The sequence below is a fragment of the Pezoporus flaviventris genome, unplaced genomic scaffold (genome assembly GCF_033815535.1).
Source record: "Pezoporus flaviventris isolate CSIRO_AGI_PZ_B2104156 unplaced genomic scaffold, CSIRO_AGI_Pfla_v1 ptg000015l, whole genome shotgun sequence".
Lineage (NCBI taxonomy): Eukaryota > Metazoa > Chordata > Aves > Psittaciformes > Psittacidae > Pezoporus > Pezoporus flaviventris.
In genome coordinates, this window is record NW_026892563.1 from 39,860,610 (window position 1) to 39,887,223 (window position 26,614).

General features: G+C 41.4%; 1 protein-coding gene across 3 annotated transcripts in view; it reads left to right on the forward strand.

The window, feature by feature from the left end:
• The window catches only part of POLQ (DNA polymerase theta), a 54,565-nt gene that overhangs the window by 9,346 nt on the left and 18,605 nt on the right, over window positions 1-26,614 (forward strand). For all 3 annotated transcript variants that reach the window (XM_061454231.1, XM_061454229.1, XM_061454230.1), the window contains 15 exons: window positions 1,611-1,719; window positions 4,379-4,598; window positions 6,451-6,595; window positions 6,696-6,842; window positions 7,903-8,115; window positions 11,372-11,514; window positions 13,193-13,397; window positions 14,171-14,313; window positions 16,266-16,459; window positions 16,779-16,903; window positions 18,651-18,894; window positions 19,707-22,861; window positions 23,775-23,918; window positions 24,482-24,678; window positions 26,137-26,377. In XM_061454231.1, the coding sequence (XP_061310215.1) occupies window positions 1,611-1,719; window positions 4,379-4,598; window positions 6,451-6,595; window positions 6,696-6,842; window positions 7,903-8,115; window positions 11,372-11,514; window positions 13,193-13,397; window positions 14,171-14,313; window positions 16,266-16,459; window positions 16,779-16,903; window positions 18,651-18,894; window positions 19,707-22,861; window positions 23,775-23,918; window positions 24,482-24,678; window positions 26,137-26,377 (5,625 nt within the window). The remainder of the gene's footprint in view (window positions 1-1,610; window positions 1,720-4,378; window positions 4,599-6,450; window positions 6,596-6,695; window positions 6,843-7,902; window positions 8,116-11,371; window positions 11,515-13,192; window positions 13,398-14,170; window positions 14,314-16,265; window positions 16,460-16,778; window positions 16,904-18,650; window positions 18,895-19,706; window positions 22,862-23,774; window positions 23,919-24,481; window positions 24,679-26,136; window positions 26,378-26,614) is intronic.

The window sequence follows — 26,614 nt, forward strand, 5'->3', positions numbered from 1 at the left end:
GTGCTCTGAGCACAGCCTAACCAGAGGAGAGCACTGTGCATCTGTGCCATGCAGGTCTCACCGGCTTGCAGGCTGTCAGGGCAATACAGCACACAGGTTTAACGTGGGCTTGAGTATGTTTTCCAGCTGTGTAGCAGCAGAAGGTACACAACAAGTAGCCGAAGCATTCCCTGTGCTTTGGCTTGTAGGTACCACTAGTGTTCTGTGCTTCGTTTCAGGAAGCAAAATGTGCTGCTTGGCACAAAGACTGGGAAGGTAACTTGCATGCGTTCCACTTTGGTAGGTACCCGATTATACTGTCCTGTCTCAGCTCCTGGGAGCATTCAGATGACTGTTGCATGGGGAAGCAGGAAGAGGCTTTTTCTGGTGTCTGAATAAATATGTATTTGATGACCAACAAATTACCATTTTTTACAAGTGAGCACAGAACAGAGGAAGTACAGGAAGACAGAGGAGCTGGATGGGTGGGAGTTTGTACAAGAGGCTGATGAAGCATTGCAGCACTCTTTTCTAACTTAAGTGCTTTGGAAGAGAAGGGGGGAGAAAACAGACGGAGAGAGAAGGAACATATGTAGGAAGGAGAGAAAAAAAATGAGCAGGAAAAACAGCATTGAAACAGATAATAAAAGGTCACACTTGCCCTTAAGCTCCTGCTATTTTAGCTGTACTGGAAAGATATTGCATAGCTGCACCAAAGAGGGAAAAAAACTCCTCAGCAGCAGAACTAATGAAGTCTGGTGTCTTCTATGCCCTGCTTTCTTTTATTCAACCTTCCTTCAGCCTTTTCCATGGCCCTGTGACCCTGTCGGCTGGCCAGAAAGGGTGCATACTGCTGCTAGTTGGGATGTGTGCAGGAGGCAGCTGAGTTGCTGTGGCTTTACGTTTTCTCCTCCTAGTCTGCTCTGCTGTCTTCAGCTCCTGACAGTCAGAAAGCTTTTTAGACATTATTCTTTTCAATAGCTCTGCATTTCTCACACATTCGGTGGAGGTGGCTAATAGATCAAAAAGGAATTTGCAGGAAATAGGATGACAACAAAACAGTTGTATCAGGATTTTTCTCAATAGAAAGGCAAAGTTAAATAGTAGGGCTCATTCAGGTTTGGTTAGTGAAAAAAGGTAAAATAGGATGCAGGGTATGCCAGTGTAATTACATGTGCTCTAGGGGGTTTTATCTGACCTTACTGGATTAGTAAGGAGTGATGTTTTTACCAAAGCAGTGATGTCAACAGAGCTTTTGACTAGCTCTTTTGGGCTCCTTTCTAGATACTCTGAAGCCTGGGGGTTTTTGCTTGCAAAGTGGTTCCAGTATAGAGGCTGCAGTACTGTTTTGCATGGAGGCCAGACTAATACCTCAATCTGTTCATGTTTATTTTTGTAAGAGCTGGCTGTGTGTGTAAGAGGTTTTTGGGGTGGGAGGGTGAAATGCCATGACATTGGTCATAATTTGCCTCTCTCAGAAGCATCAGTGACAGAAGGAAGTGGTCTTAGTAAGCACAGCTGCATTTGTGGATATAAATTTCAGTTCATCATGTGGAATCAGAAAGGAAAGAGGCTATCTGTTCTTAGTTTGTCAGTTTGTCAAATATAACCTGAGTGCTTCTCTTTATCAGGAGTGGTGGTTGTGGATGAGTTGCACATGCTGGGAGACTCTCATCGAGGATATCTGCTGGAACTCCTCCTGACCAAAGTTAGATATGTTACAGAGAAGGTTGCAAAACGGTGGGTACACCAAGATGTTTGTCTCTTAATGCTAAATTATGGGTGGTTCTAAATATTCTGTTCTATAGGTGACAGGAAATTTGGGTTAGCTCCAGGTTTTCTGAGAGCGGTGACCTATTTTGGTTATTAGAGTCTCATCCTACCACCTCTCAGGGGCCTGCCATTGTAGTCAAAACCTCTTGTCCTCATGGCTTTCAATTTGTGTGCTGCCATGGGATTCATTCTCTCAGGAAAAGAAATAAGGCTGAAGCTTTCATTTACTTTTTTTAGCCTACTTATGTAAAACAGAAACCCCAAGCCTGGATTTCTTTTAATGTTTTTGCCAGCGAACTTGCTCTGCTTCATCTTTCAGTGTTTCATGGAATGGGGTATTTATACTGCTGAAGTGGTCAGGTACTGTGGAAGAGTGAGCATGCTGTTAACTTGTCAGTGGTGAACTGATCAGAAGACTTGAGAGGATGTGCCAGTAGTCTGCTTAGGTAGCACTGCTCAGGATGATCTTTAGTGTCATGTGCTATCATAGTGCTTTCATGGTTTCTTGCCTTTAGCACAACTGACTGGACACTGGAGAACAGATTTGGTGTTTCAGAAGAGCTTTAGAGGCTTTTAAGAATTCAGAATCTAGATTCCCAGCACCAAACTGCCATAGTGCTCAACCACTGACAAAGTCACATAGAGGAGATGGTGCATCAAGCTTCTTAACCTTTGTTGGTGGTGCTGAGAGAAAGTCAAAATCAACTGTTTCCTTAGAGCTAAAAGCCAGATTTTGCCAGTTTTCTCTGTCGCTTCCTGTCTGGAGTTGTGCCAGTGCTTGGCTAAGCACAGACTACCTATTTAGTGCTGGAGGAACTGCCATTTCTACACTGGCTCTCCAGCAGACATGTTAGCCAGTGTTTCCTATCCTGATTTCCAGGATCCAGCAATGTTCTGCATTTAATCACCTCTGACTTTTTCTCATATTGTGCCCATAAGTCCTGCAATCCAGTACACTTCAGAGCTGTGTGAGTGGCTGCCACTCCTTTTACCTTGGCTTATCATGCAGCTGCAGCACAGGTGAAGTCCACTCTCTGCTTTCATCCCTTGCACTGAAAAAGCAGAAGGGAGAAAACATTTGTCAGGGAAAAAGGGACAGATGTATCAAGGAATGTTCCTGGGAAGACACAGTACTTCAGCCTTCATCATATAGGCCCAAATGCCCAAATTCAGCACCTCTTTGTTATGGTCAAGTTGGCACTGGTTCCCTGTACCACTTACAGACACAAAGGAGGTGGCTGCTAGTTTGGTTTTGGAATCCACTTGAGATTCCTGGAGTTGGCGACCATGTTTTATCTCAAATGTCCTCCCAAGTCTTTGCTGCTTTCCTTTATCCAAATTCTTTAAACACTGTTCAGCCTGACTGATTATCAGAGTGACCAGTGCCTTTAAGAGTTTTTTAAGTGGTTAGCTGGACATCCCACTGAAGTATAAGGCTGTGTCTTCTCACCAAGAGGATATCATCTGATGGCCATTGCCAGTGTGTGTGCTTTGCTTCTCCATGAGGCTTCTGCAGAGCCAGTCAGAATTCTGCAGTGGATCTTTCTATTTCCCAGTCAAAGAGTGTGTTGTGGAGCTGTAGGGGGGAAAATCTTCAACCTAGATGGCAGAGCTGTCCTAACAAATGCTTGAAGAGCTTGGATCACAGAGTCTGCTTCTCCACATCCTCCTTTTTTCTGTCTCATCTACTGTAGCTTCTGAGTAGTCTTTTTTCCTTTATCTTTGCTAAGATTACCTGGATCTTGTAAGGAAGGTTCAAGTTATTTCTGAGCTCACAGTGATTTGTCAGACATTTTCGTTTTTTAAAGTCTCAATTTGTGGCTCAGTGCAATACAAATGAGGAGTTTTCAAATGTAGGCTTGGGAGCATAACCCCCCCCCATTGTGTGGATGTAAAAGCCTGAATTGAAATATAGATCTGGGCACCTAAATTAAGGTTTTGTTGTTTTCAGATCTGTTAAGAGTCCATTACTTCTCACTGCCTTTAGTGGAAGCTGCTGTTCAGCACTTTGAGAACTGAAGCTGCTTGCTTCCTTGCTGAACTAAGGGCTTTGGTTCCCAACTCCAGGAAGACCTTAGTTGAGTATTATTTGTTCTGAAATTGAAACAAATGGAAGTGTTTTAATTAAGGCATTTAAGCTTAGAAAGAACCATTCAGTGCTCAAGGCCAGGTTGGACAGAGCCTTGGGTGACATGATTTAGTGTGAGGTGTCCCTGCTGATGGCAGGGAGGTTAGAACTAGAAGATCTTAAGGTCTTTTCCAACCCTAGCTATTCTATTGATTCCTTTTTTCCATGTTTTTGTGTATGTCAAGGAAATAGTTGATTTATTTGTTTGTTTCCACTTTCTCCAAATATGTAGTCAGTTTATGGCTGTTGTTACCTAAAGAAGCTTCAAGTTTAGGTTCAAGATGATAAAAAGTTGTATTATTTTGTTACCAATGCATGACCTGACATGTGTTTGCTAAGAATAGAGTATGTCTTGTTTCTTTGTCGAGATGTTGAATGAAACAGCTTTGCACTTTAGCCGCTGGAAGGAAGTAGATTCAGTTAGCTTTTCTGAATCCTGTTTTCCAGGACAGGAGCCTGTGCTGTCACTAACTTTCTTGTTCTTTTAACCACTTCCAGACAGGTGAAGATGACCAGTCCAGAATCTGGCGGGATACAGATAATAGGCATGAGTGCTACCCTCCCTAACTTGGGACTCTTAGCCTCATGGTTAGATGCAGAGCTCTACTGTACAGATTTTCGGCCTGTGCCCCTCAAAGAGTGGGTGAAAATTGGCAGCAACATTTATGACTCCTCCATGAATTTAGTGCGAGAATTCCAGCCCAAGCTTCAGCTGAAGGTAACAAAACTGAGCAGTGGCTTTGGAATAACAACTTTTATACGGCTAATGTTAAACAGACAGATACTGGTACGGTTTTAATTGGTTTCTTTTGGTAATAGATGACATTCCCAACTTCATTGTTTACTTCACAGATTGTATGCTTAAACTGAGAACAAAATTGGGGTTTTTGTCCTCTCCTGATTTAAACAAAAACCAAACCAAAACACACTCACACGCATGAAGTTTCTTGACTCTGACTTGAAGGCAAAGTTGACTGCAGTTATCTTGTTTCTGAGCATGTGACGGGTACAAAGGGTTTGTTTTTTTCCCTTACCACCCTGTCTTGTGTCCTGTAATCCACTTCACTTTCATAACTGAAAATATTTCTTGGTTGGGCCAAGGAATTTGCATTAATCGTTGGGAGAATATATTTGCATTAAAATCTAGTATTGAACCTGCTTATGTTAAACTCCTAAATGATCTAATTTTGTCATTAAGGCAGATGTCGACCCTGATTCTTCTGAATCTGCTTTCAGTAGTTAACTGTTTTGTGCACTTGAAAAAGATATGATAAGTTATGGGTAAAATACTGTAATGATTTGGAAGAACCAAATGGGTAGAAAAGGGAAATTTGCACTTCCTAATTGTAGGCTCCTTTTCTGTGGAGTCTTGAAGGGCGAGTTCTCTCCTCAGTCCTTCCAACTGCTTTGTGTAATACTAGTGTAGTAATTGGATGATATGGGCTGAATGTGAGCAGTACTTTGGAATATTTGGCACACAGTTTCGTGGTGCACCATCATTCTGCTGCCAGTAGCTGGGTGGCACAGCAAAATAAAAATAACCTCAAAGCAAAAGGTTAACAGTTGTGACAAGAATATCTGGAAGGTTGCTTTCGAGGTCATATTGAGAAGGTGGTGTTGCATCTCCTTTTCTGGCTGTTTTTTGAAGCAGTTGCTTTGGGTAGGTACTAAATTAAGTGAGAGAAAGAAGTAAACTAGGCTCATGACTCAATGGTTTAAGGGAGCCAGCTTATTTTATAAGACCAGATGATCCTCTTGGGCTTGAAATCTGTCACTGGACCTGCAGACTTCTGTGCCTTAGACTGAACCAGGAGAGGGAACTTGACCTCACCAATTCTGCTGAATTTGGCTGAATCCTTACCAATCTTTTGCTGTGTATATGCAGTTCCTGCCATTGCTCCCCTGTTTTCATTTGCATTTTAGTGCTTTTTATTTCTTACTGTACACCTACATTTTTCTCTTCCTCATTTTTTTTTTTCTGGAAGAGAATCTGGCTTAGCCAACCAAAACAGATCAGTTGCAGGCACTCTGTTAGAATCTTAAAACCTAAAAGGCAAGATGAGAACAGTAGGGGTTTGCATGCACATCTATGTAAGTATCCATAAAAGCCTTCCATTTGCACTCTTTGGTCAGCAGTGCTTGCTGCATGCATCTTATTGGGTATGCTTAAGCTCCTAAATCTCATGCTTTTAGTTCAGACTTCCTAGTTGATAAGTCTTTCTTAGTTATTGCAGAGGAATGTTTTCCCTTGGGCCTCTTCCTTGTTCTTCATCACTTCTGTAAGCCATGATACAGAGGTTGCAGTGATTTTTTTTGTGCAGTGTGGCCTTCATTCAGAAACAGAGCTATGAAAGCAAGAGGCAGATTTAGGGCTGTCCTTAACAATGTGGTCATACTGGTGCTTGGACTTCCAAAAGCAGAGAGAAGCTAAGAAACAGTGCTCCATCTTCTTTGTTTGCTCCCCTTTATGACTTGAAGTAGAAGATTCATACTGTGACACGGAAGAATGACAGCATTTGCAAGCCCCATTCAGTGTGCGAGTGCATTGACAATATTTTGTCTCAATTCAGGGAGATGAAGACCATGTCGTGAGCCTGTGTTATGAGACTGTTTGTGGTGGCCATTCAGTCCTGCTTTTCTGTCCGTCCAAGAACTGGTGTGAGAAGCTGGCAGACATCATTGCCAGGGAGTTCTACAGTTTGCAACAGGCTGAGAGTAAGAGAAATGTAGTTGATAGAAGACTGAAGCGAAATGCACAGTGCCTTGAATGAAAATTAATTTTAATAGAAACTATAAATGTATTTTCTATCTCAAGGTTCTGGAAAAAACTCAACCCTGGCCCCAGTGGCTGTGGACAGAGAAGGGATCGATGAGGTTCTGGATCAGTTAAAGCGTTCTGTCTCAGGCCTGGACTCTGTGCTCCAATGTACTTTGCCATGGGGGGTGGCATTTCATCACGCAGGTATTCCTGAATCTCTTGGCCTTGATGGTCAAGTATTACGGGTTCTTTTTGCTGTAGTTATCAGTAATTTACCAGCTGCTTTTTGAAGCCTTCTGTAGCTTGTGAGTGAATTAAAATGCTTCAAGAACCTCACAGTTGGAGGTAAGCTTGAAATTGTTTTATTGAAGCCTAAGACTTGAATTCACTCATTGCTATGATAAATCTTCTCTTGATTATGTTGAGTAACAGCAACTTTTTAAACACAACTTAATTTTTTATTTTTTGTGAAAAATCAGCTGATTTGCAGCCCAGGCATTTTCAACTTGTCCCTAAAGCTGCCAGAGTATTTCAGAGCAGTTTTCCTCCACTTCATACTGAAATAGATGAGTAAATAGAAGAAGTATAACAATGAAAGCATAAATAAAAAGAGCATGCGCTGCAAACGTTTCTGGCTAGGTCTTCTATTTCTTACTTAAGTTGGCACTAGTGTATGTGACCTGTTGATCCGCTGAGAGACTGACTCTGGAGGAGAGAACACTATCTATGGCATTGAATATGTAGTGTAAGTAATTCCAAATGCTTGAGTGTGGATTTCTTTCTCAAGAATAAAATTGGCCTGAAGCCCTCGAGGAAATGTAGTAAGATACGTATTAGACCTCTAACCTAGAATGGAAACAATGAAGGAGGATTCCAGGTTTAGGATGGCAAATGACTAATTCCTAGTTTCCTACTGTTTCTTACATCCAGTTTGCCTCTTTTTGTTTTCTTTCTTTCTCCCTCACTTGCACTGCTTGTAGATATGGAATAGATAGTTGCTCATCTTGTTATGATGTGTACAAGAACCTTAGAAAAGCTAGTTTATAGCTGTTACTGTCAGTTGAATAATAAAAACTTCCTGGTGAAGTTTTGCTTCACTTACAGTTTGAAAGAAGTCAACTGATTTGGTGTTGTAAGTCCTGTTCCTAACACTGAAAGGCAAATATTCATTCACTTTGTTCTTCCCCTTGCTGCTCAGTAATATTATAAGCTCTTAAATGCAGTCTCACCTTTTCTAGATTCACTAAAATTCATCTCTCCTCAGGTCTTACTTTTGAGGAACGGGACATCATTGAAGGAGCCTTTCGCCAGGGCTTGATCAGAGTCCTAGCAGCAACCTCCACGCTCTCATCTGGAGTGAATTTGCCAGCACGCCGAGTTATTATCCGAACTCCTATGTTTGGTGGCAGACTGCTGGACATTCTCACTTACAAGCAGATGGCTGGAAGGGCTGGCAGGAAAGGAGTAGACACAGAGGGTAAGCAGAGGCTTTATTAACGTTCTCTAAGAACAGCGTTAACCCGCTTAAATCCAGTGCAGTGCTTTGCAATTAGTTGTTGATCATGATGAATTCCTTTGGTATTCAGTATGATTAAGTTAATCAAGATGAATTTGTTTGGTATTAATGGAAAAAAAAAGTAATTCCCAGGGGATTCTTTTGACTGCATGAGACTTTGGTATTTACATGTCAGTTACTTCAGGAATGGGCTATTTTCTGATTGAATACTTTTTAGCTTCTAAGACTGTGCTGTTCATTTGCCTTAGTTCTGGAAACCTTGGTCTGGGATCCATGATCCATGGTCAGTTTACTAAAGCATTTACGGTTTCAGTGAAAATATTTATGGTGAACTCTTATTTCACAGGCCTAAAATGTAAGAAATGCACTTAAAGTCTACAACTAGAATCTGAAAACTTCCTTTGTTGTCTGAAGTTCTTATTTGGGTTTCTTCAACTTCCACTAAACCATAACCACTAAACCTGGATCTTGAAAGTAGCAATGCAACAGTGAAGCAGGGGAAGAAGAGCAGTGGTTTGTGGATAACATGGGGTCTTCATGCATACAGCGGCACTGGTTGATGTTCAACAAAATAATCCTGCCAGCTATTTTAATTTGCAATGGAAATTTGTCTTCATGGATGATATTTGGAAAAGTTCAATTATACAAGTATAAACAGGGAATCAGAAGCTTAACAGAAGCGGGAAGTGAGATTTGCCCTACTGATGGTGTGATTGGTGCTTGCTGGAACCCTGTGTAAGCAGACTGTTCTTACATTTCACTTTCTATTTTTGCTGGAGTAGCGTAGCAACAGAGCATTTTGCGACCTATATCTTTGGGAGCTATCCCCATGTGTTAAAGCAAAAGGCAGCTGCATGCTGTATTCTGAAATTGTACAGGTTTTGTCATTTGAGTAAAATTACATTATTTCTTGAAGTTTCTCCCCCCCCCCCTTCAAGATACAATAATTGGAGCCCATTTTTGACAGTTGTGATGTGTCTGTGTTTTGCACTGTGATCACTTGAGTTTATGCTGATGATCTTCGTAAATTAACCGAGTCTTTTGGAGAGAACACAAAGCTACATTACCAGCTGCTGCTCTTTCACAGAGTAGGGACACTGGAGGATAGCAACTTCAGCTGGAAAAAATGCCTTATGTGGGTATGAAATTCAGCTGACCGACAGCAGAGAAATGCTGTTGGGTTGATTTTCCCCTCTCCTCGAACATTGTAGTGTTGGATTGTCTCAGGTTTTGATTTTTTTTTTGCTTTTTCTAATTTGATGGAAATTTAAACCCATCATTTTAGAGAATGAAATTGGGTTATTTTTGTGTTCACCAAAACTGTCGTGTTCCCAAGGTGAAATAGATAAAGCTGTTCGCAATCCCTGAACGCAACTTAGAAATATAATAGGGCCTTTTTTTGCTTTTAATGGAGTTCTCTGAGTAGATAGCCAAAGTTTTCTGGTGCTCGTCTCATCTAATGGTAACCTAGACTTCCCATCTCATCTGAAATGGTCAATAAGGGTTCTTCAAGTAGCTTAGTTCCTTCCCTCCCCTCCTCCCCAAAAGCACACATACACTGTTCATTAGGTTGCAATTACTGGCTTTAAGTTCTGAGTTGCATCTTGGGAAAGAGTTTCCTCCAAGTCTTGAATGACTGTCAGATAAAGTAGAGTCAAGTGGATACCCGTCTTCTCTTACATTTATCACACTGAAGAGTCAGTGCTTTTAGAGGGAATTGGAGGTCATATCAGAACCCAACTATGTAACAAGGGAACGTTCTTTATTGCTGCAATCAAAATAAGCTTTACTTTCACAGAACAGTGCTTAAGGCAGTTTGTCTTCTGTACTCTCAGCTCTGGCAAAAATACCTGGTCAATAGATGTTAAAAGTTTCACCTGGCAGGATAAAAAAGATCCCAGAGACACGTGCTCTGAGCATGCCTTTCATTCTGTAATTCATTCATGTAATACTGTTTAAGCTCTATTCTGTTACTCACCTACACTGCATTTGTGCTATTTATTCTGTTCATTAAAGTGCAGTTGTGTTTTCATTACCTCTGGATTTGCTCATTACGGTAACATTACCACAGCTATGGTTTTATCATAGCTTAACATTCCTAGGATCTTACTGAGATATCCACTACCAAAAGTACCTTGGTGTTCAGACAGTGTGCACTTAAATCTCAAGTAGCTGTCAGAAGCCTATCATGGCATTTATTGTACAGCTAATCATATCTAATGCTCTCTTCTTAGTCAAAGGCAAGCTTGTCCTACCCATAAGTCATTTATCCTGTGCCAACTGGCAAAACATTTTACTAGGCTAGATCTCCCAGGGACCTAGTTTCAAAGAATCATAGAATGGTTTGGGTTGGAAAGAACCTTAAGATTATCCAGTTCCAAGCCCCTGCCATGGGCAGACACCACACAGTAAACCCTCTGTAATGGCTTTGTTGAAAAGATCTCCTTTATATGGCGCTGCATTTTCCATGGGTAGTTAAGAGATTCTCTTAATGATGTCTGAGAGAATTTTCAGGTAAGGTATATTTGGATGTATTTTCAGTGGAAACTATTCAGGATACTTAAGATACTCAAGATCTTAAGTATCTATTTAGGATACTTAAGATATGTGTGTGTAGGTATATGTGCATATATGAAAGTTCAGAGGATGCATAGTTACTTAGATTAATAACTTTGGATTTCTGAATTACTTTGGTGTCTGTGTTATTTCAGCTCAGGAAGCTGGTTGACTTAACCAAGCTGTTAAAGTGCTGTTCAGCTTTTATGTTTTCTTCTTGCTTTTTGGGAATCTTTTCAGTTTAATAATGTAGCATAGAAGAAAAATTGATGCCACTGGATATTATGGTTCCAGTCCATTCCAGAACAAGAAGTGATAGTTGTTCATAGAATCATAGAATAGTTCAGCAGCAAAACAGATGAGCAGAGAGGCTGTGGAATCTCCTTAGGTGATTTGGCAAGACCCTGACCAGCATAATGTAACTTCTAAGTTTGCTCTGCTTTTAGTTCTGAAAGTATTATGCTTCTGTGGAGTTCTGGCATAGCAAGGGATACACACTGTTCAAAGTTGCAAAGGAGTTTCTCTTTTTTGGTGTTCAGCTTTTTAAATAATACCTATGGTTTTCCATTCCATTAACATGTCTGTGATGAAAAGCTATTACACTGCCAAGATGGGATAAGAAGGTCATTGTTTGTTTGCTTATTCTTGTTTTTCCTCGTAGGTGAGAGCATTTTAGTTTGCAAGCCCTCAGAAAGATCAAAAGGAACTGCTCTGCTTCAGGGATCTCTCAAGCCTGTTCGCAGTTGTTTGTTTAGAAGAGAAGGGGAAGGTGTTGCTTCTAGCATGAAAAGAGCAATACTTGAGGTATAGGACATGCGGAGAGGGGTTAGAACTGGGTGGGTTTTTTTGTGAGACCATGAAATGTTTTCTGTGCACTTTCTTTTTCTTCTGTTTCCTCCCTTGTCAACCCAAGCAGCTTCAGAAGAAAATTACTTGGGTATGCCCAGCTTGCTTAAATATTCAGCATTTTGTTTGATATGATTCAGTCTCTGCTTGCTGCGTATTACTTGAGCACAGTCGAACAAGGGTTACTAAGCTTTGCTATTGCATTTACATATGCTCAGACTTCAGGCAGAAATAATCACACAATCATGGAATGGTTTGGGTTGGAAGGGACCTTAAAGCTCATCCAGTTCAACCCCCTTCCATGGGCAGGGACACCTTCCACTTGAGCAGGTTGCTCCAAGCCCCATCCAATCTGGCCTTGAGCACTGCCAGGGATGGGGGAGCCCCTGTTTTTCTGGTCACCCTGTTCCACACATATTGTGAGTTTTATTAATCCTGATGGTGGAAGTTTCTTTTGTCTGCATGTAAACTGCACACACTGGATGAAGCATCACTCTGCAGATGTGACCTGTCTGTGTTAACTGAGAGATGCTTGTAAACTACAGATCCTGGAGACTTTGTAGACTGAATCGGGCCATTATGATATTTGTAGAACTTTGGAAGGTTCCTTATTTCCTTCCTCAACTTATCTACCTCTTTTGCACAGAAATGATTGAAGTTTTGTAAGTAGATTTTTGGTGAACAGGCAGGTGTGGTGCCTGATCTGCTCCCTCTAGCCTGCTCTCCTCTGTAGAGTTCCTACAGGAGTAAAAAGGGCCAGAGGGATCTTTTTTTTCCACATATGTGAGCTTATCTCCTTTTCCAGAGCTGCTTTTGGTCTTGAACTGAGCTTAGGCTCTTTAAATACAGCTCATTTGCTGTACTACTTCTACTGCCTTGTGAAAGCTGCTGTGGCACTTAGAACTTGGTTGTGATTGCATAGATTTTGAATTTTTAGCAGACCAATGGAATTTCTAAAGGCATTTTTCTACCTAAGAGCCATCTAAAAGATGGGGGTTCCTTTTTGGTAGTGTTGATTTATAACATGAAACAAATCCATTGAAACCATGAAAGAAAGTTCTTATTTAAACACCTTGCTAGCTCTAGAAAGATACACATATGGCACTGACTTGGAAAGAAAAAACAGTTATGAACCAAAAAGATAACAAAATCCAGAGAAAAAAAATCACTTTCAATCAGGACAACAATAGTGGGGTATAGCCCGTTTGTTAAGAGCAAACTTCAGTATGCTGAAGAGCCTTGGGAGAACTCCTCCTTTCTGCTTTGCTTTCTGTCTTCAGAAGATTGCAGTTTGTGTTCTAACCTTTTAAAAGGATTTCACAATGTTGGCTAAGCAAAATGGCAAGGCAAAGTCTCAAATCTAAATTGATAGTATATGTATGTCTGCTATCAAAATAAGATTTTATAATTCATTCTTTCCCATAGCTTAGTCCTTTTACTTCTATCTAAGGTGTTTTAAGTTCTTGCCAAGAAAGAAAACCTTGCTTAAAAGTTGGCAGTTGCTTTGCCTCATGTTCCCCTCTCATACTGGTTCTTTAAAACTTAGATATCTGATGGATCAGTGTCTTTGATTCTCTGATCTATGATGCATCCTAGTGCTTCTCTGTCAATGTGAACAAGTAGTTGTCTTCAACAGATCATAGTGGGGGGAGTGGCCAACACTCCAGATGATGTGAAGACCTACGCTTCTTGCACTCTTCTTGCATCCAGCTTGAAAGAAGGCAAGTGGGAAAATGAGAAAGCACAAGACAAAGTGCAGACTGGACCTATTGAGGCTTGCGTGGCTTGGTTGCTGGAAAATGAATTCATTCAGGTTCTGGACTCTGGCAATGATGTGAAAGGTAATGTTGGTGTTCTCATGTGTTTCAAGAAGTTTTTAGCTTTCTGACGGGTGTCTTTATACCTGCTTTAACAGTTTGTGCATGCGCATGTTCTTGGAAGCCCCCTCTGCCTATTACCTCTGGGACTGATGCATCCTTGTCTACAAATGCCCAAAACATCCTTAAACAAGGCAGGCATACTTCTACTGCAGGATTTCTGCCCATTATCTGCAGACTGTGATTTTTGTCTTTCTCAAGAAGAACCAGTAAATTCTAAGAGAACACAAGTCTCTTCTAGAGCTGCTGCTTGGTGTACATGGTTGTACTTTTTCCTGCTTTTCTTAAAATGGCTAAGGATGAGACTCTTACAGTAATGTCAGGTAATCCCCATGAAAATCCCCATTCCAGGTAGTTTGTATCTCTTTGACAAGATGATAGGAGATATTTTGTGTTTCTAAGAAAGAAATACTTAAAAGTGATAACTCCTAGGCAGGATGGCAGACGGGATTCCAGTGTTTCGGTTCAAAGAGTTGTCACAGCTGTTAGTCTGACTAGTTAGAGGGATAGAAGCTTGTGATCAGCCCTCTGAAAAAGGCTGGGTTAGACTTAGGCAAGTCTAAACCCTTTATTGTTTCCGTTTTCCTTCAGAATGGAAAAATATGCTATTTCTTCTTGAGAAAGCAGTTGGGAAAAGTGAGTAGAATTGATATCTATAAAATACTTTGCAGCCTGAAAGTGAGATAGAAACTTGCACTTCAATGTTCTTCTGTGGTTTTGTTTTCTTTTTTACACAGCGAAGGTTTATCATCCAACACATCTTGGCTCAGCTACTCTTTCCTCTTCTCTTTCACCAACTGAAGCCATGGAAATCTTTGCTGACCTGCAGCGAGCTATGAAAAGCTTTGTTCTGGAGAATGATCTACATATTGTCTACCTGGTAGGTTCCCCCTTCTGTGTTTTGTATTTTGTCCTGCCAAAACTCAAGGGCTCCATGAATGTAGGGAGGTGTTTTGTGCCCTGCTTCGCTCATGGAATCACAGAATCATCTTTCATGAGGAAAAGTTTCTAAATTGAATGTCCTTCAGAACTAGTCTGCTCCCATAGTTTGTGTTGTGGAAGCAGGTGCTCTCTTCCCATCTAAGCCCGTTGTGGCCACTCCTGACTTGGAAAGATTTTGGAACATTGTACATTTTGGGTGTGTAGAATAATGGTAATTTTTCTGAGACACTCAGAATCGGTTTGTTGTGTGTTTGGGATCAGCAGGCTGTATCACAGATTACTTCTGGAGGCTCAGAAAACCTTTGGGGTTCTATCATCTATTTTGCCTACAAAAAAGCCTCAGAGAACTACACTGCTGTATTCCTATGGGTGGGCCTTTCTTCAGTTCAGTAGCAGTGAAATTCATCTCTGATTCGGTTTACTTGCCTGGCGATGCTTCCAGGGATAAAGGGAGAAGCATGATAAATCTTTTGAGGGGAACGTGTCCCAAAGTTGGTCATGTGCTCAAACACTTAAGCTAAGCAATGCTATTTAAGACCTTTGGAGAGGAAGCCATGAACATGTGAAGATTACTGAAGGAACAAGATGGAATTTCAGTGAACATCTTAGTATTCATGGCTGCCAGAGGTCCATCATACAGTCATCATCCACAACTTGATAGTTGTCTTTAGCTTCCTTAAGTATAAAGTGAATTCTCTTTATGAGGCTGATAAATCAAAGACAGTGACGGCAATAGAGTTTTCTACCTTGTACTTTTTCATTCCATGTCTAATGCAGCATGTCTAATGTTATTTTTAGTCAAATACACTGTTGAACAGAATGTTCTTGAGATTCTCCTCCATTAGCTAGCCTGAAACACTTTCTTGCAAATCTGTTCATTTCCAAGGGTTTGATTGGTTTTTATGGCTCTTCCTTATTTTTTAAAGAATTGTTCCTTATAGGCTAAAGGGAATTTAAGGGACATCTGCTAAAGGGACATCTGCTATAATGCTTCTTAATTCTTTAAGGCTTGAATCTTCTACTTGTTACAAATAGGAAACTTAATTCCAGCACCTTATATTTTAGGCAAGTGGATTAAGCAAGTATTTGCTAGTCAAGAAGAACTTGCAACAAAAAGAGCAGCAAACAACAAGAGACAATCCGCAACCTTAACAGCGTTTGTTCTTATCAGCAGATGAAGGGACATGGATGATTTACAACTATGTAGACATCTGGTACTCTGTGTTATGTTAAATATTCCCCAAGAACTATTAGTTGTTTCAGACTCATTAATCTTGCAGTATATCGATACAGATATGAAGACATTTTGTCTCCTCTTACTGACACTGACTCTGTGCTGACTGAGCTATAACAGAATTGCTTTTCTGTCTAAAAGTGTTTGAATGCTCTGGGTGGCTTTTTTCTTAGTGTTAATCAAAGCTGAGTTTTCTTGTACTCCAGGTGAATGAAAGCTTCAGCAAGTTCTGGTGAAGGCTATGATCCCTCTGGCTTTGTCAGATGCTGTGGCAGTGGTTAATGTGGTTGCTACTGGGTTTAATACCTAGCTGTCAGTTTTGTTACAAACAGCATAAGGCTTAGTTTTGTTAAAGGAAAATAAAGATGGAACTTAAACATCTTCTAGTGGCTTGGATGTAGGGAGCAATCTGACCAAGATTCCAGATTGTTTGATCATTAGAGTACCCATATGAGTCAGATCTCCTCAGTACAAATACGAAAAAACTAGGTTAGAAGAGCTTTTGCTTTCTTCAGGGTACATGGTTATGACTCAGTGCCTCTGAGTAGTGTGTAGGATGCTCCAACCACATTCCCTAGGCTGTATTTTTGTTTACCCAGAGCTCTGTTCTGTTTGTCTCTCTGAAACATGTTTTTGCATTGTCTTCCTTTCTTTAGGTCACCCCAGTGTATGAGGAGTGGACCGCAATTGATTGGTACCAGTTTTTCTGTTTGTGGGAGAAGCTGCCTGCCTCAATGAAACGTGTGGCTGAGCTGGTGGGGATTGAAGAAGGTTTTCTGGCTCGCTCTGTAAAGGGCAAAATCATCGCTAGAACAGAGAAACAGCATAGACAAATGGCCATCCACAAAAGGTAACCACAGATCGGTGTGAATGTGTGAAGATTAGAGGCTATAACATGTGGAGTGAACAGGCTTTGTATCTGTTTCCAGGATCTGGCTCTCTTGCTGAGTGTGCTGATAGCTCAGAGAGACTGGATCTGGTCTGCTCTGGACTGAGAACACTGCTGGCATAAGATGTTTGAGCTGATATTCTTGGAAGCCACCTTCTTTGTTTCTTTTGTGTGCTATGCTATTAGTACCATTCTGCCCTATGCTGTCATGGTACATTTTGCCATGTACACTAATGTGCACTTGTTGATGATTTTATGTCCATGTGTACTACTACTGCAGGTTTTTCACCAGTCTTGCCCTTCTGGATTTAATCAGTGAGGTTCCTTTGAAGGATATGACAAAGAAATACGGCTGCAGTCGTGGTCAGCTTCAATCTTTGCAGCAATCTGCTGCCACCTATGCAGGTGAGTTGTCAGGGCAAAATACTCCAGCAGTCATAGGCTAGTCTGTTTTCTTTCCTTTCAGATAGGATTGTCATAGTGTGGTACTAACAACAAGCAGTCTTGTAAGACCACTTCCAGCTTGATAGCTTCATCTGCGGTTGCCCCTGCTTTGAGATGGAACCACAGAGTGTGCTGTGGGAAGGGGGCCAGCTGAGTGGAATCAAGCAGTGCTGTAGCATGCTGAGGTCTGTGGAAGCCATCTGTGTGCTGTGCAAGAATTTGGTTTGTTCAATACTAAGTGTGGAAATAAGTACAAGTCCATCCTGAAGCTTTACTCTATCAGGAAAGAGTACCTTTCAATATGGGTAAAGTTTGGAGTCTCCAAGACTTAACATGGCTTTCTCCTGTTTGCAATGTTAATTGGCCAGAAAGTGTAAGTTTGTAGTTTTGAAAACAGTGTGAGTAGTTTCTGGGTCATTTATCACCATATAACAAGAAGACAGATAGCTGTCACCTTGAACTTCATTTCCTTAGGAGGGCTGAGTAGCAGTAAAAGTAACAGCCCACCATGTGGATGAGACATGCCTAAGTCCTCTATTACTCCATAAGTGGGTCTTCAATTTTTAAGACATTTTTAGCTTGATTTGCAAAACCTTGTATGTGGGTTGAGCATGAGTCAAAGCCCCAGAATGAAAAGGTCACACCAAGTGATGCAGAGTTGTTCAAATTAATTCTGGTAGTAGAAATAACTTTTTGTTGTAGCAGTTTCATAATTCTCTATTCCCAGTATTCATCATTTTCACAAAAGTAATTTTGGAAGTAAAATGAACTATTGACATGGCATACAGTTAAGAGATGATAAAAGTTGTATTCTCTAATCACTGTAAAAGTAGTCAGAAATGTGTGTCTTTCCCTTATTTTCATATTCTGAAGATGGAATGTGTGAGTAAGAAACTGTCTTTCTCTGCTCTTTAACACCTTCCATCTGCTGGGACCTGCAGTCGTAACCTTTATCACAGACTTTGCTACCGCCTGTGATGCTCTCAGTAACTGAAGGCCAAGATCTACAGGCCAAGTTCTGCTCTTATGGACATCAGTGCTGGCTTTCCTCAAAGATCTGTGGCTTCTCTTAGTGCCTCTCATCACTGCTTTTTCTGTCTTCTTCAGTGTGTGATTCCTCAGACTCCTGTTACAGGATATGTATGTGCTTCACACTTTCAAGATCAGCATCTTTGAAAAAGCAGTGTCATTCAGAATCTATGCCTCACTGATAAACTAGTTAATTCTTGATTAGAATCATAGAATAGTTGGGGTTGGAAAGGACCTTAAGATCATCTAGTTTCAACCCCCCTGCCATGGGCAGGGACACCTCCCACTAAACATGTCGCCATGTCCAACCTGCTCTTGAACACTGCCAGAGATGGGGAACCCATTCCAGTGCCTCACCACCCTAACAGTAAAGAATTTCTTCCTTATATCCAATCTAAACTTCCCCTGTTTAAGTTTAAACCTGTTACCCCTTGTCCTGTCACTACAGTCCCTAATGAAGAGTTCCTCCCCAGCATCCCTATAGCCCCCCTTCAGATACTGGAAGGCTGCTATGAGATTGAGTTCTGCAAGACCAGCTCCTAGTCATAGTTAAAAATGAACATGAGTTAGTTTCTGTAAGTAATGGGAAGTGAATGTAGATCAGATAAGGGGGAAAAATGGATTCAGCTTGGTAGAGCTGGAGCTGGAGTTAAGGCATTGCTGTAATTCTGTGTTCCAGGAATGGTAACTGTTTTCTGTAATCGACTGGGCTGGCACAACATGGAGCTGTTGCTCTCTCAGTTCCAGAGCCGCCTCACTTTTGGGGTTCACAGGGAGCTTTGTGACCTGGTACGAGTGTCTCTGCTGAATGCACAGCGTGCGAGGATGCTTTACAACGCTGGTTTTGTCACCGTGGCTGATCTTGCTAAAGCCAGTCCTGATGAGGTGGCAACTGCTCTGAAGAATTCAGTACCATTTAAAAGGTGAGAAGTCACAAAGTACGCAAGTCAAGTAAAGGAGTTTGTCAGGTGAAAGATTACTGGATGAAACCTGTAATATAATGTGGCAACCTTTTGGTACTTGGTGTCAAGCATTAGTTAGAAATAACTTGTAGGTCTCTGTTACTGCTCACAGTCATTCCATAATTATTTTGAAATTAATAGAAGCATCTTTTATTTGCAGCATAAGTTTGTGAGACCTAAATTTTCTTCTTATTCCTCTTTTCAGTCTTGGGTGAATTGTTAATGCTTTCTGAAGACTTTTTACTGCCTCTAAAAGGCGGCTCCACCGTATGATCAAAGGAGATGATGATTTATTACTGTATATCATTTGAGATTCTCTTGTGATTTTCATGTTGGTGCAATGACAAGCTTCCTTGATCAAGTACTTGTTGGACTGTGCCATGACACTTGTCTGGTTCATGCTTCTGAAGTTTCCTTGCTTTGGAAAACAGTGCCTGAAGGAGGATTGATTCAGAGCGTGAATCTTCTCCTAGGAGGGAGGTGGGACTCATCTGGGGTACACGCTTGGGCACGGAAACCTGGGAATGCTTCTGGGGTATACAGGCAGTAATATCTTTAACCAGTATCAATTCACATATAGAAAACTGAACCAGTTAATAGGAAATAACTGGTTATTTCCTATTAAGTGCATTATATTTTGGATATAGTGCTGCTCTGAAGCTAGGAAGCTGTGAAACTAAATGAAAGGGGACTGGGGAGAATAGTGCCATCTCCTTGTGTTGTTTGTTATTTTATGCATAAATGTTTACATCTGTCTGTTACCTTTCCCATAGTGTTCGTAGGGCTGTGGATGAAGATGAAGAATCAGCAGAGGAGCGTCGGACTGTGCGCAGCATCTGGATGGCTGGAATGAAAGGTTTAACTGAAAGAGAAGCAGCTTCCCGCATTGTGGAGGAAGCCAGGGGACTTCTCCAGCAGGATTTGGCACTGATGGGAGTACAATGGAACCCGGAGTCTTTTCTTGAGACTGATACATCTTCTGTGATCAGCAGTGAGCCAGAACTGGAAGACAGACTACATAGATCGAGTGGAGAGCAGTCTTCTGAGTCTTCGAGGGTGTTAAACAAGAAAGGCTGCAGAGTTGAACATTGTAATGGCCTCAGTTCTCAAAATGGAAACTTATCCCTTAGTAAAAAAGGGCACAAAAGGCGACTAAGCAGTAGTACAGAAAACTCTAGATTTGAGAGTGAACTCCCAGGCAGGAGACAGGCTCGAGCAGAGGAAGGCAGTGATGATATTGTGTGCAGTGCTAGGAAACGGCCAAATAGGTGTGGAGATAATGAAAATGTAGGAAGAGTTTCTCCGGTCAAACCCAAGCTGGATTCTGGGAGAGCAATTCCAGAACTCCCTACTGAACAAGCAAAAACACCAGCATTGAGAACAAAGTCTTCAGTCTCCAGATTGCTAAAAAGCATGGACGTGCATTTAAACCGGATTAGGAACAGAAATACTGCTTCAAAACTGCAGAGGTCACTTCTTGAAGATTCAAATACACTTACCATAGACACACCAAAGCCACCTGCTTTCCACCCCACCATTAAAACAGATAATCATTTTTCAGACCAAAGTAGTAAGAAGTTTATGGAAACAGGGTCTGGAGGTCATCAAGTCTCAAATTCTGTACAGACAGGGGAAATGAACCTTGAGAGGAAACATAAAATGAAAGAGTTATTTCCAGAGCCTACCACCACCAATGAAGGTGTGCCTAAGGGGAGAGTGTGTTTGCAGGCACCTGGTACATTGCAGGGTACTGCACACATTAATGTGGAGAAACATAGTACTGCAGGAAGTCTGGTAATACCTGGCAGTGCAAGGACACAGAAAACCAATACTGATGATAAGCAGAATGAAATGAGTCAAATACAAGCAGATGCAAGATGTGCTGAGATGATGATGGGTAAGCAGCAGATGGCTTTAGACACAGTCCATGGTAATGTAACTGCTAGCTGCTCTGGAAGCAGCCATGTCCATTGTGGCAGCAGGATACAGAAGCCTCTGCATTTTTGTCCTGGCGAGGACAAATCCTGCCGTATTCAGATTCAGAATGGTGGCCAAAATGGGAATGAGAAACTCAATGGAGTATTGCCACAAGCTGGAGCATTGCAGAAAGCCAACAGTCATCCTAAAGACTCTCTAGTTAAATCCAGAGGTGTTTGCAATGCAGGTGAAGTTCGTAATGGTCCATTCTCTCATCTGTTTTCTGACTGTAGAGACTTTGAAGATAGCTTCCAGTTGGACACTCAAACTGAGATGCTAATAAAACAGGAGGGAGCAGCTGGAATCACAGGACAGCAGGGAATACAAGGTTCAGAGCTGGCCGCAGTGCCACAGCAGGAAATCCCCAAGAAACTGAGCACTTCACGGACTGATAATGCTCCTGATGAAAAGCTGGCTGCAACACTTAGGAAACTGGGCTTATCGAGTCTTATCACAACAAATAATATTACAAAAACCACATCTCAGCCCTGCAGTAATAAATCGTTGGAGTCTGGGGGCCTTACTTTACAGCCCATAGTGAAGGAAGCAGAATCTGCACGTTTCCATTTAGGAAGTGATTTCTCAGTGACCGACTCTCAGCTACACAGCTTTCTGCAAGATTTCCAGACCCAAAAGTCAGCGAAAGGAGAGAGTGTGTCTAAAGACCTTAATAAAGCAACCTCCCCTTTTGGTAAGGAGCACGCTGTACAAGTAGAATGCCACCCTGTCGCTGAAACAAGCCTGAATATGAGTGATAGCTTGCTGTTTGATGATAGCTTTGGTAATGTCAATGACCTTCCAGCTGCTCACATCACGGAAGCTGGCAAAAAGGACCCTGTGGAGAAGCAAGAGGCTTTGCTTCCTCCAGATGGTCTTTTGCAGAACCTAAAGCCTCTTCAGAATAAATTTGATGTCAGTGGCAATCAGAAAGAGCATGAGGATCCTGTGCAGCCTACCAGTGTGTCTCCAGCATTCTCTGATATAATAGTTGAAGTTTTAGATCATGCAAACTCCCCGTCTTTTCTGGGAGATCTTCCTTCTATGTTTCACAGTCAGTCAGGATTAAGAAACCCAGTGATTTCTAACAGTAACCCTTGTCCAAAGGCTTTAGTAGGAGATCAAAGTGAGAAGCTCCAGAGAAGCCATCAAACTGTAGACAAGAAAACCCATCCAGCAGTGTGGACTGACCACTCATTTGAACTAAGCCCAGGATTGCAGGATGTATTAGACAAATGGCCTAGTGCCTCAGGCACTGAACTGCTTTCAGTAAGCTCCTGTTTGAAAGGAAAGTTAATTGCTCCTGTTGTTAATCAAGAGCAAGATCCAGGTTTAGAATCTGGCTGTTGTCAGCCAGAGCCTGTGCCCACTTGCCAGCGTTTGGAAAGCTCTGTCAAAGTTAAAGAAAACGAAAGAGAAAACTTGGGTCTTCAGAAAACAGACTGCATAACACTTCCATTGAGAGGAAACAACAGAACATCCTGTCCTCCACCAGGCAGTAACAATGGGTTTATTCCTCCAGCACCCTGCAAAGAACTTTTTTGGATGAGTTCTTTTTCTCTCCCTGTGACATCTGCAAGGAAGAGACAAGTCACCTGCATGGATGAAGGGCAGCTGATTCAGCCACTGCAGAATAGCAAGGACAATGCAGAGCAGCAGGTTAAAACACTCCAGGGCAATCTTGGAAGCGTAGACTCAATTGAGACTGATGAGATAAAAGATGATTCCACTATAGACCAAGGCTTTTCACTGCAGCTCTCTCAGGATGTTTTTCCACTTGTTCCCCTAAGTGCTGAAAGTTTCACTATCATTGATGTAGCAAGCGACAAAGAACTTTTCCAGACTTTTATTGCAGAATGGAAGGAGAAGAGCAGATTCTCCATCTCAGTGGCATGTGAAAGGACAAAATGTCTTTTGTCCCCCAAATCAACGATCGGTGGTAAATTCAGGCAAGGTCAGTTCCATGTTCAGGGTATTATTTTGTGAACAGCAGGGTGGCATCTGCAGCTGAAAGCAGGAGTGGAGAAGGAAGGGGACTGCAAAAAAAAGGATCACGATTACTGATATTAATTGGATATTGCCAGCTGAGTCTTAGCAGAGGAAGGAGAATTAGGGTCAAGCATTTCATTAGTAGGTCTTTGGTTAATAGTAATGAAGTGTTAGCAGCTTGTTTGTATGTGAGAGCATCTAAACATTAACGTTTCATTGTGTCTGGCTTGTGCAGTCCCTTTATCCATGTCAGAAACGATCTTAGGATCTTTTAAAATGAATAATATATCCAGCAGTAAACTGTACAGATTGCTCAGAGTCTCCACGGAGTTACTTGTGGGATTGCCTCTTAACCGAGGTTCAATGTGCATGTGTGAAATTCACATCAGTCTCTGGGTTCTTACAGTATTGTTTCAGTTTTTCCACAGGAGTATTCATATGCTGCAGTTTGCTGCTGCTGCTGCTTTATAGAAATACTCTTCCTTTAAAATGACAAGATTAAGCAGAGTTGGATTCTTTGCTGTCATATTGCCATAACAACAACAACAACAGTGTTCCTTACCTGACAGAGCAATGAGAAATGTCCTTCAGAGTAGAAGGAGGGAATATATTTCTGTTTCAGCTCTTGAAGAGATTGCCAGGCTGGAGTTTTGCAGGAATGCTCTCTGAGTGGTTGTTTCTGTTAAGAGAAAGTTTTGCTATTCTAAATTGGTTTGGTTCTGTGATATTTTTTCCCCCAAAAGAAACACGGATTTTTCTCCCTATACATGAAAATGAAAATAAGAAATTTAGCCTTAACTGCATGTTATTCCGGATCCAATCTCTTCTGTATTTATGGATGCCATTTAATAATTGTAACTTTAAAATGATTTCTTTAGCAAGTTCTCCTCAGCGGATGCAAGTTAAAGATGATGGATTTCCTGTCCAAGGCTCTGAAGACATCCTGGTAGTTGGACTGGCAGTATGTTGGGGTGGAAAAGATGCCTACTATATCTCTTTGCAGCAGGTAGAAGACCAGACTGGTAAGTGGGTGGTCAGGCTGCACTGTGTTACCTGACACTGCAGTTCAGGAAAGTACCTTCAGTAGCTAGGTTCTTGGAATTGTTTTGAGTGTCCCAAGTGCAGCTCAGTTGTGTGATGAAGTAATTTAGCCAGATTATTCAGCAATCTTAAGCTTTGAACACCCTTCAACATGCTGTTGTGGAAGCATCCATGCTGCCATATAAGGCCAGGTAACTGGCTCAAGCACTGGACTGCTGAGCATGCATATGGCTAAAATGTTACTCCCCTTTTCTTTTTAGCTTACGTGCTTTTCTCTTTCAGCCTCTTCCAGTTTTTTCTCTCCAGAAGAAATACGACACTAGGATGCTGGTTTATAACCCAGTCTGTGCTATGCTGCCTCATGTTTGGTAGTACAGACACAGCATATTATTTTCAGAGCCTTGTCTGGTTTGATAAAATATGTAATATCCATATAGATACTGTAGGTTTTGTGCTTTAGGTGATTGCATTCAAGATTTTTCTCTTGCCTTTCTTATCACGCAGTGGGTAAAAAAAGGACTTTTGCGTGTATTTCCTGCCTTAGAAATCAGCATGAGTTTGGCACCACCACCTCTGGACAAAAACCTGTCTGTAACAGAGAGACTGTATCAACTGCAGCTGTACCTGCAGAAGAAGCCCCAGGAGGAGCGCTCACTTGTGATGTATAACTTTATTCAACACTACAAGACTCTGCTGATGGCTTGTGGCATCTCCTTGGAAGGAAGCTTTGAGGATCCAAAGGTTTGCAGGATTAAGAAATTTAGCTTGGGTAAAACTACTAGTTTAAACACACAAGAGGAAAGATAGGAATACCTTCTGGTATTGTTCCTTCTGTCATTGTGATTTGAATATTCACACCTCTCAAGAGGTTTAGTGACATTTTCTTCCAGTGGGAAATCTATAACAGTATTTAGAGAAGACTTCTGCTATTTGTATTCATGGTGCCAGCAGGAGAAACAGGGCAGGTTCAGTGATAGGTTAACACATTCATCTTTTACACCTGATTGCTTGTGTGGGGAGGATGAAGTTAACTCTTTCCCATGTACCAGTGGACAGGGCTAACCTCTTCTTTTGCTGCAATAAGAAGCCTGGGACTGAAATGGCGAAGAGCTTCTGGTCAGGTTATTGATTATAACAGCAGAACACTTTGTAAGCAAAGATTTGCCCACTATGAGTATGGACCACCTTGCTACCACTATTTTCTCAAAACAAAGTGTACATGTAATTTCAAAAGGTTTGGTTACCATTTGTAGCTCAGAAGAAACACTAGAAAGAGGTAAAAGCACCTTCTTGTCCTTGTTAGGAAACGCTCTACATGCATCGAATTTTCTAGTGTTGATTTTAAGAGCTTGTATCCCACTTGGGCTGGATAGCAGAATGTCAGTATTAAAATCTGCAAGTAAGTAGCTAAGGTATTCAACACAAGAACAAACTTAGCTTTTCATACTGACATATTTTTATTTTAGGATATATTTAAAGATCAGTAAAAGTTGTGCCTTTCTCTGCACCGTTTCTTGTATTAAATGAAGTCATATTCATATTTGGTCATTTCAGTGATGCAATGAGTATATACATACTCATCCCTCCTGGCACCCTATATGTATACATATGGTTTTTAGCTTCTGCTTGCATGGTAGAGACAGTGCAGAAACCTATGTTTGTCCTATTTTGACACAAGAAACTGAGATATAGCTGTGAGTGAAATAGCTTTGAAGACAGTGGGAGGTATGAGGCTTACTGTGAATAAAATTTGCCTTATAGAATTCTTGGTACTAGTGCTGATGTGTAAAACATAGGAGAGCTCAGCTTGACTAATATTCTAGATCAACAGCAAGTTCTGATTTTTACAAAGTCAGTTTTCAGATTAAACATGTTTTTGCTTCTGATTTTCGCATCTAATCCCCTTTGTGTTAGGTTTGAATAAGTGAAAAAAGCCTCAGGCCAACACTTCTAGATGTGTTTAGTTGACAGGGGATAAGGTTTTCAACTCTGGGTGAGAATGAAGCTTTTCAGTGACTTATGCCCTCTTGAAGGTTTTATCTGAAATCATGTAAATTTTCACAAGTTGTGCCAGTCTGCCTGCCAAATGAAGACAAAATAACCTCCACTTTGACCTTATATTAACCTGCACTTAAATAGTTAAAATTGGTGCGATGACTAAAATGGAAAAAAGGTCTCATGGAGGTCTCCCTTCTTAAGGTTGCGTGTTGGCTGCTTGATTCTGGCTCTAAGGAACGTACACTCCACAACATGGTGACCAACTTTCTCCCCAGCGAGCTACCCCTACTGGAAGGGGTGGGCACCGGCCAAGGGGTGCAGAGCCTGGGGCTTAGTGCCAGCGGAGACCATTCTGGGCGGTACAGAGCAGCGATAGAGTCTGTGCTTTGCTTCAATGTCATGAACCAGCTCCATAATGAATTACAGAAGGAAAATATGACAGGTAAAGAGAGCAACTCCACTTGGGGGCAAAGATGGAGGGTAAAGGTAGCTGTCCTACGACAGGCTGAATGATCAGTGAAGAGAGGAGATGTGGAAGTTCTTCTCTAAGTGTATTCTGTGGCAAACCATTTGTGAAGAGAAAAGAGGGAGCTTCCCTTGGAAGTACATCCGTTTTGTCAAAAAAAACACCCTAAAATTGAATTTTGTATTAAAAGAAGTTTTTTACATCCCAAATATC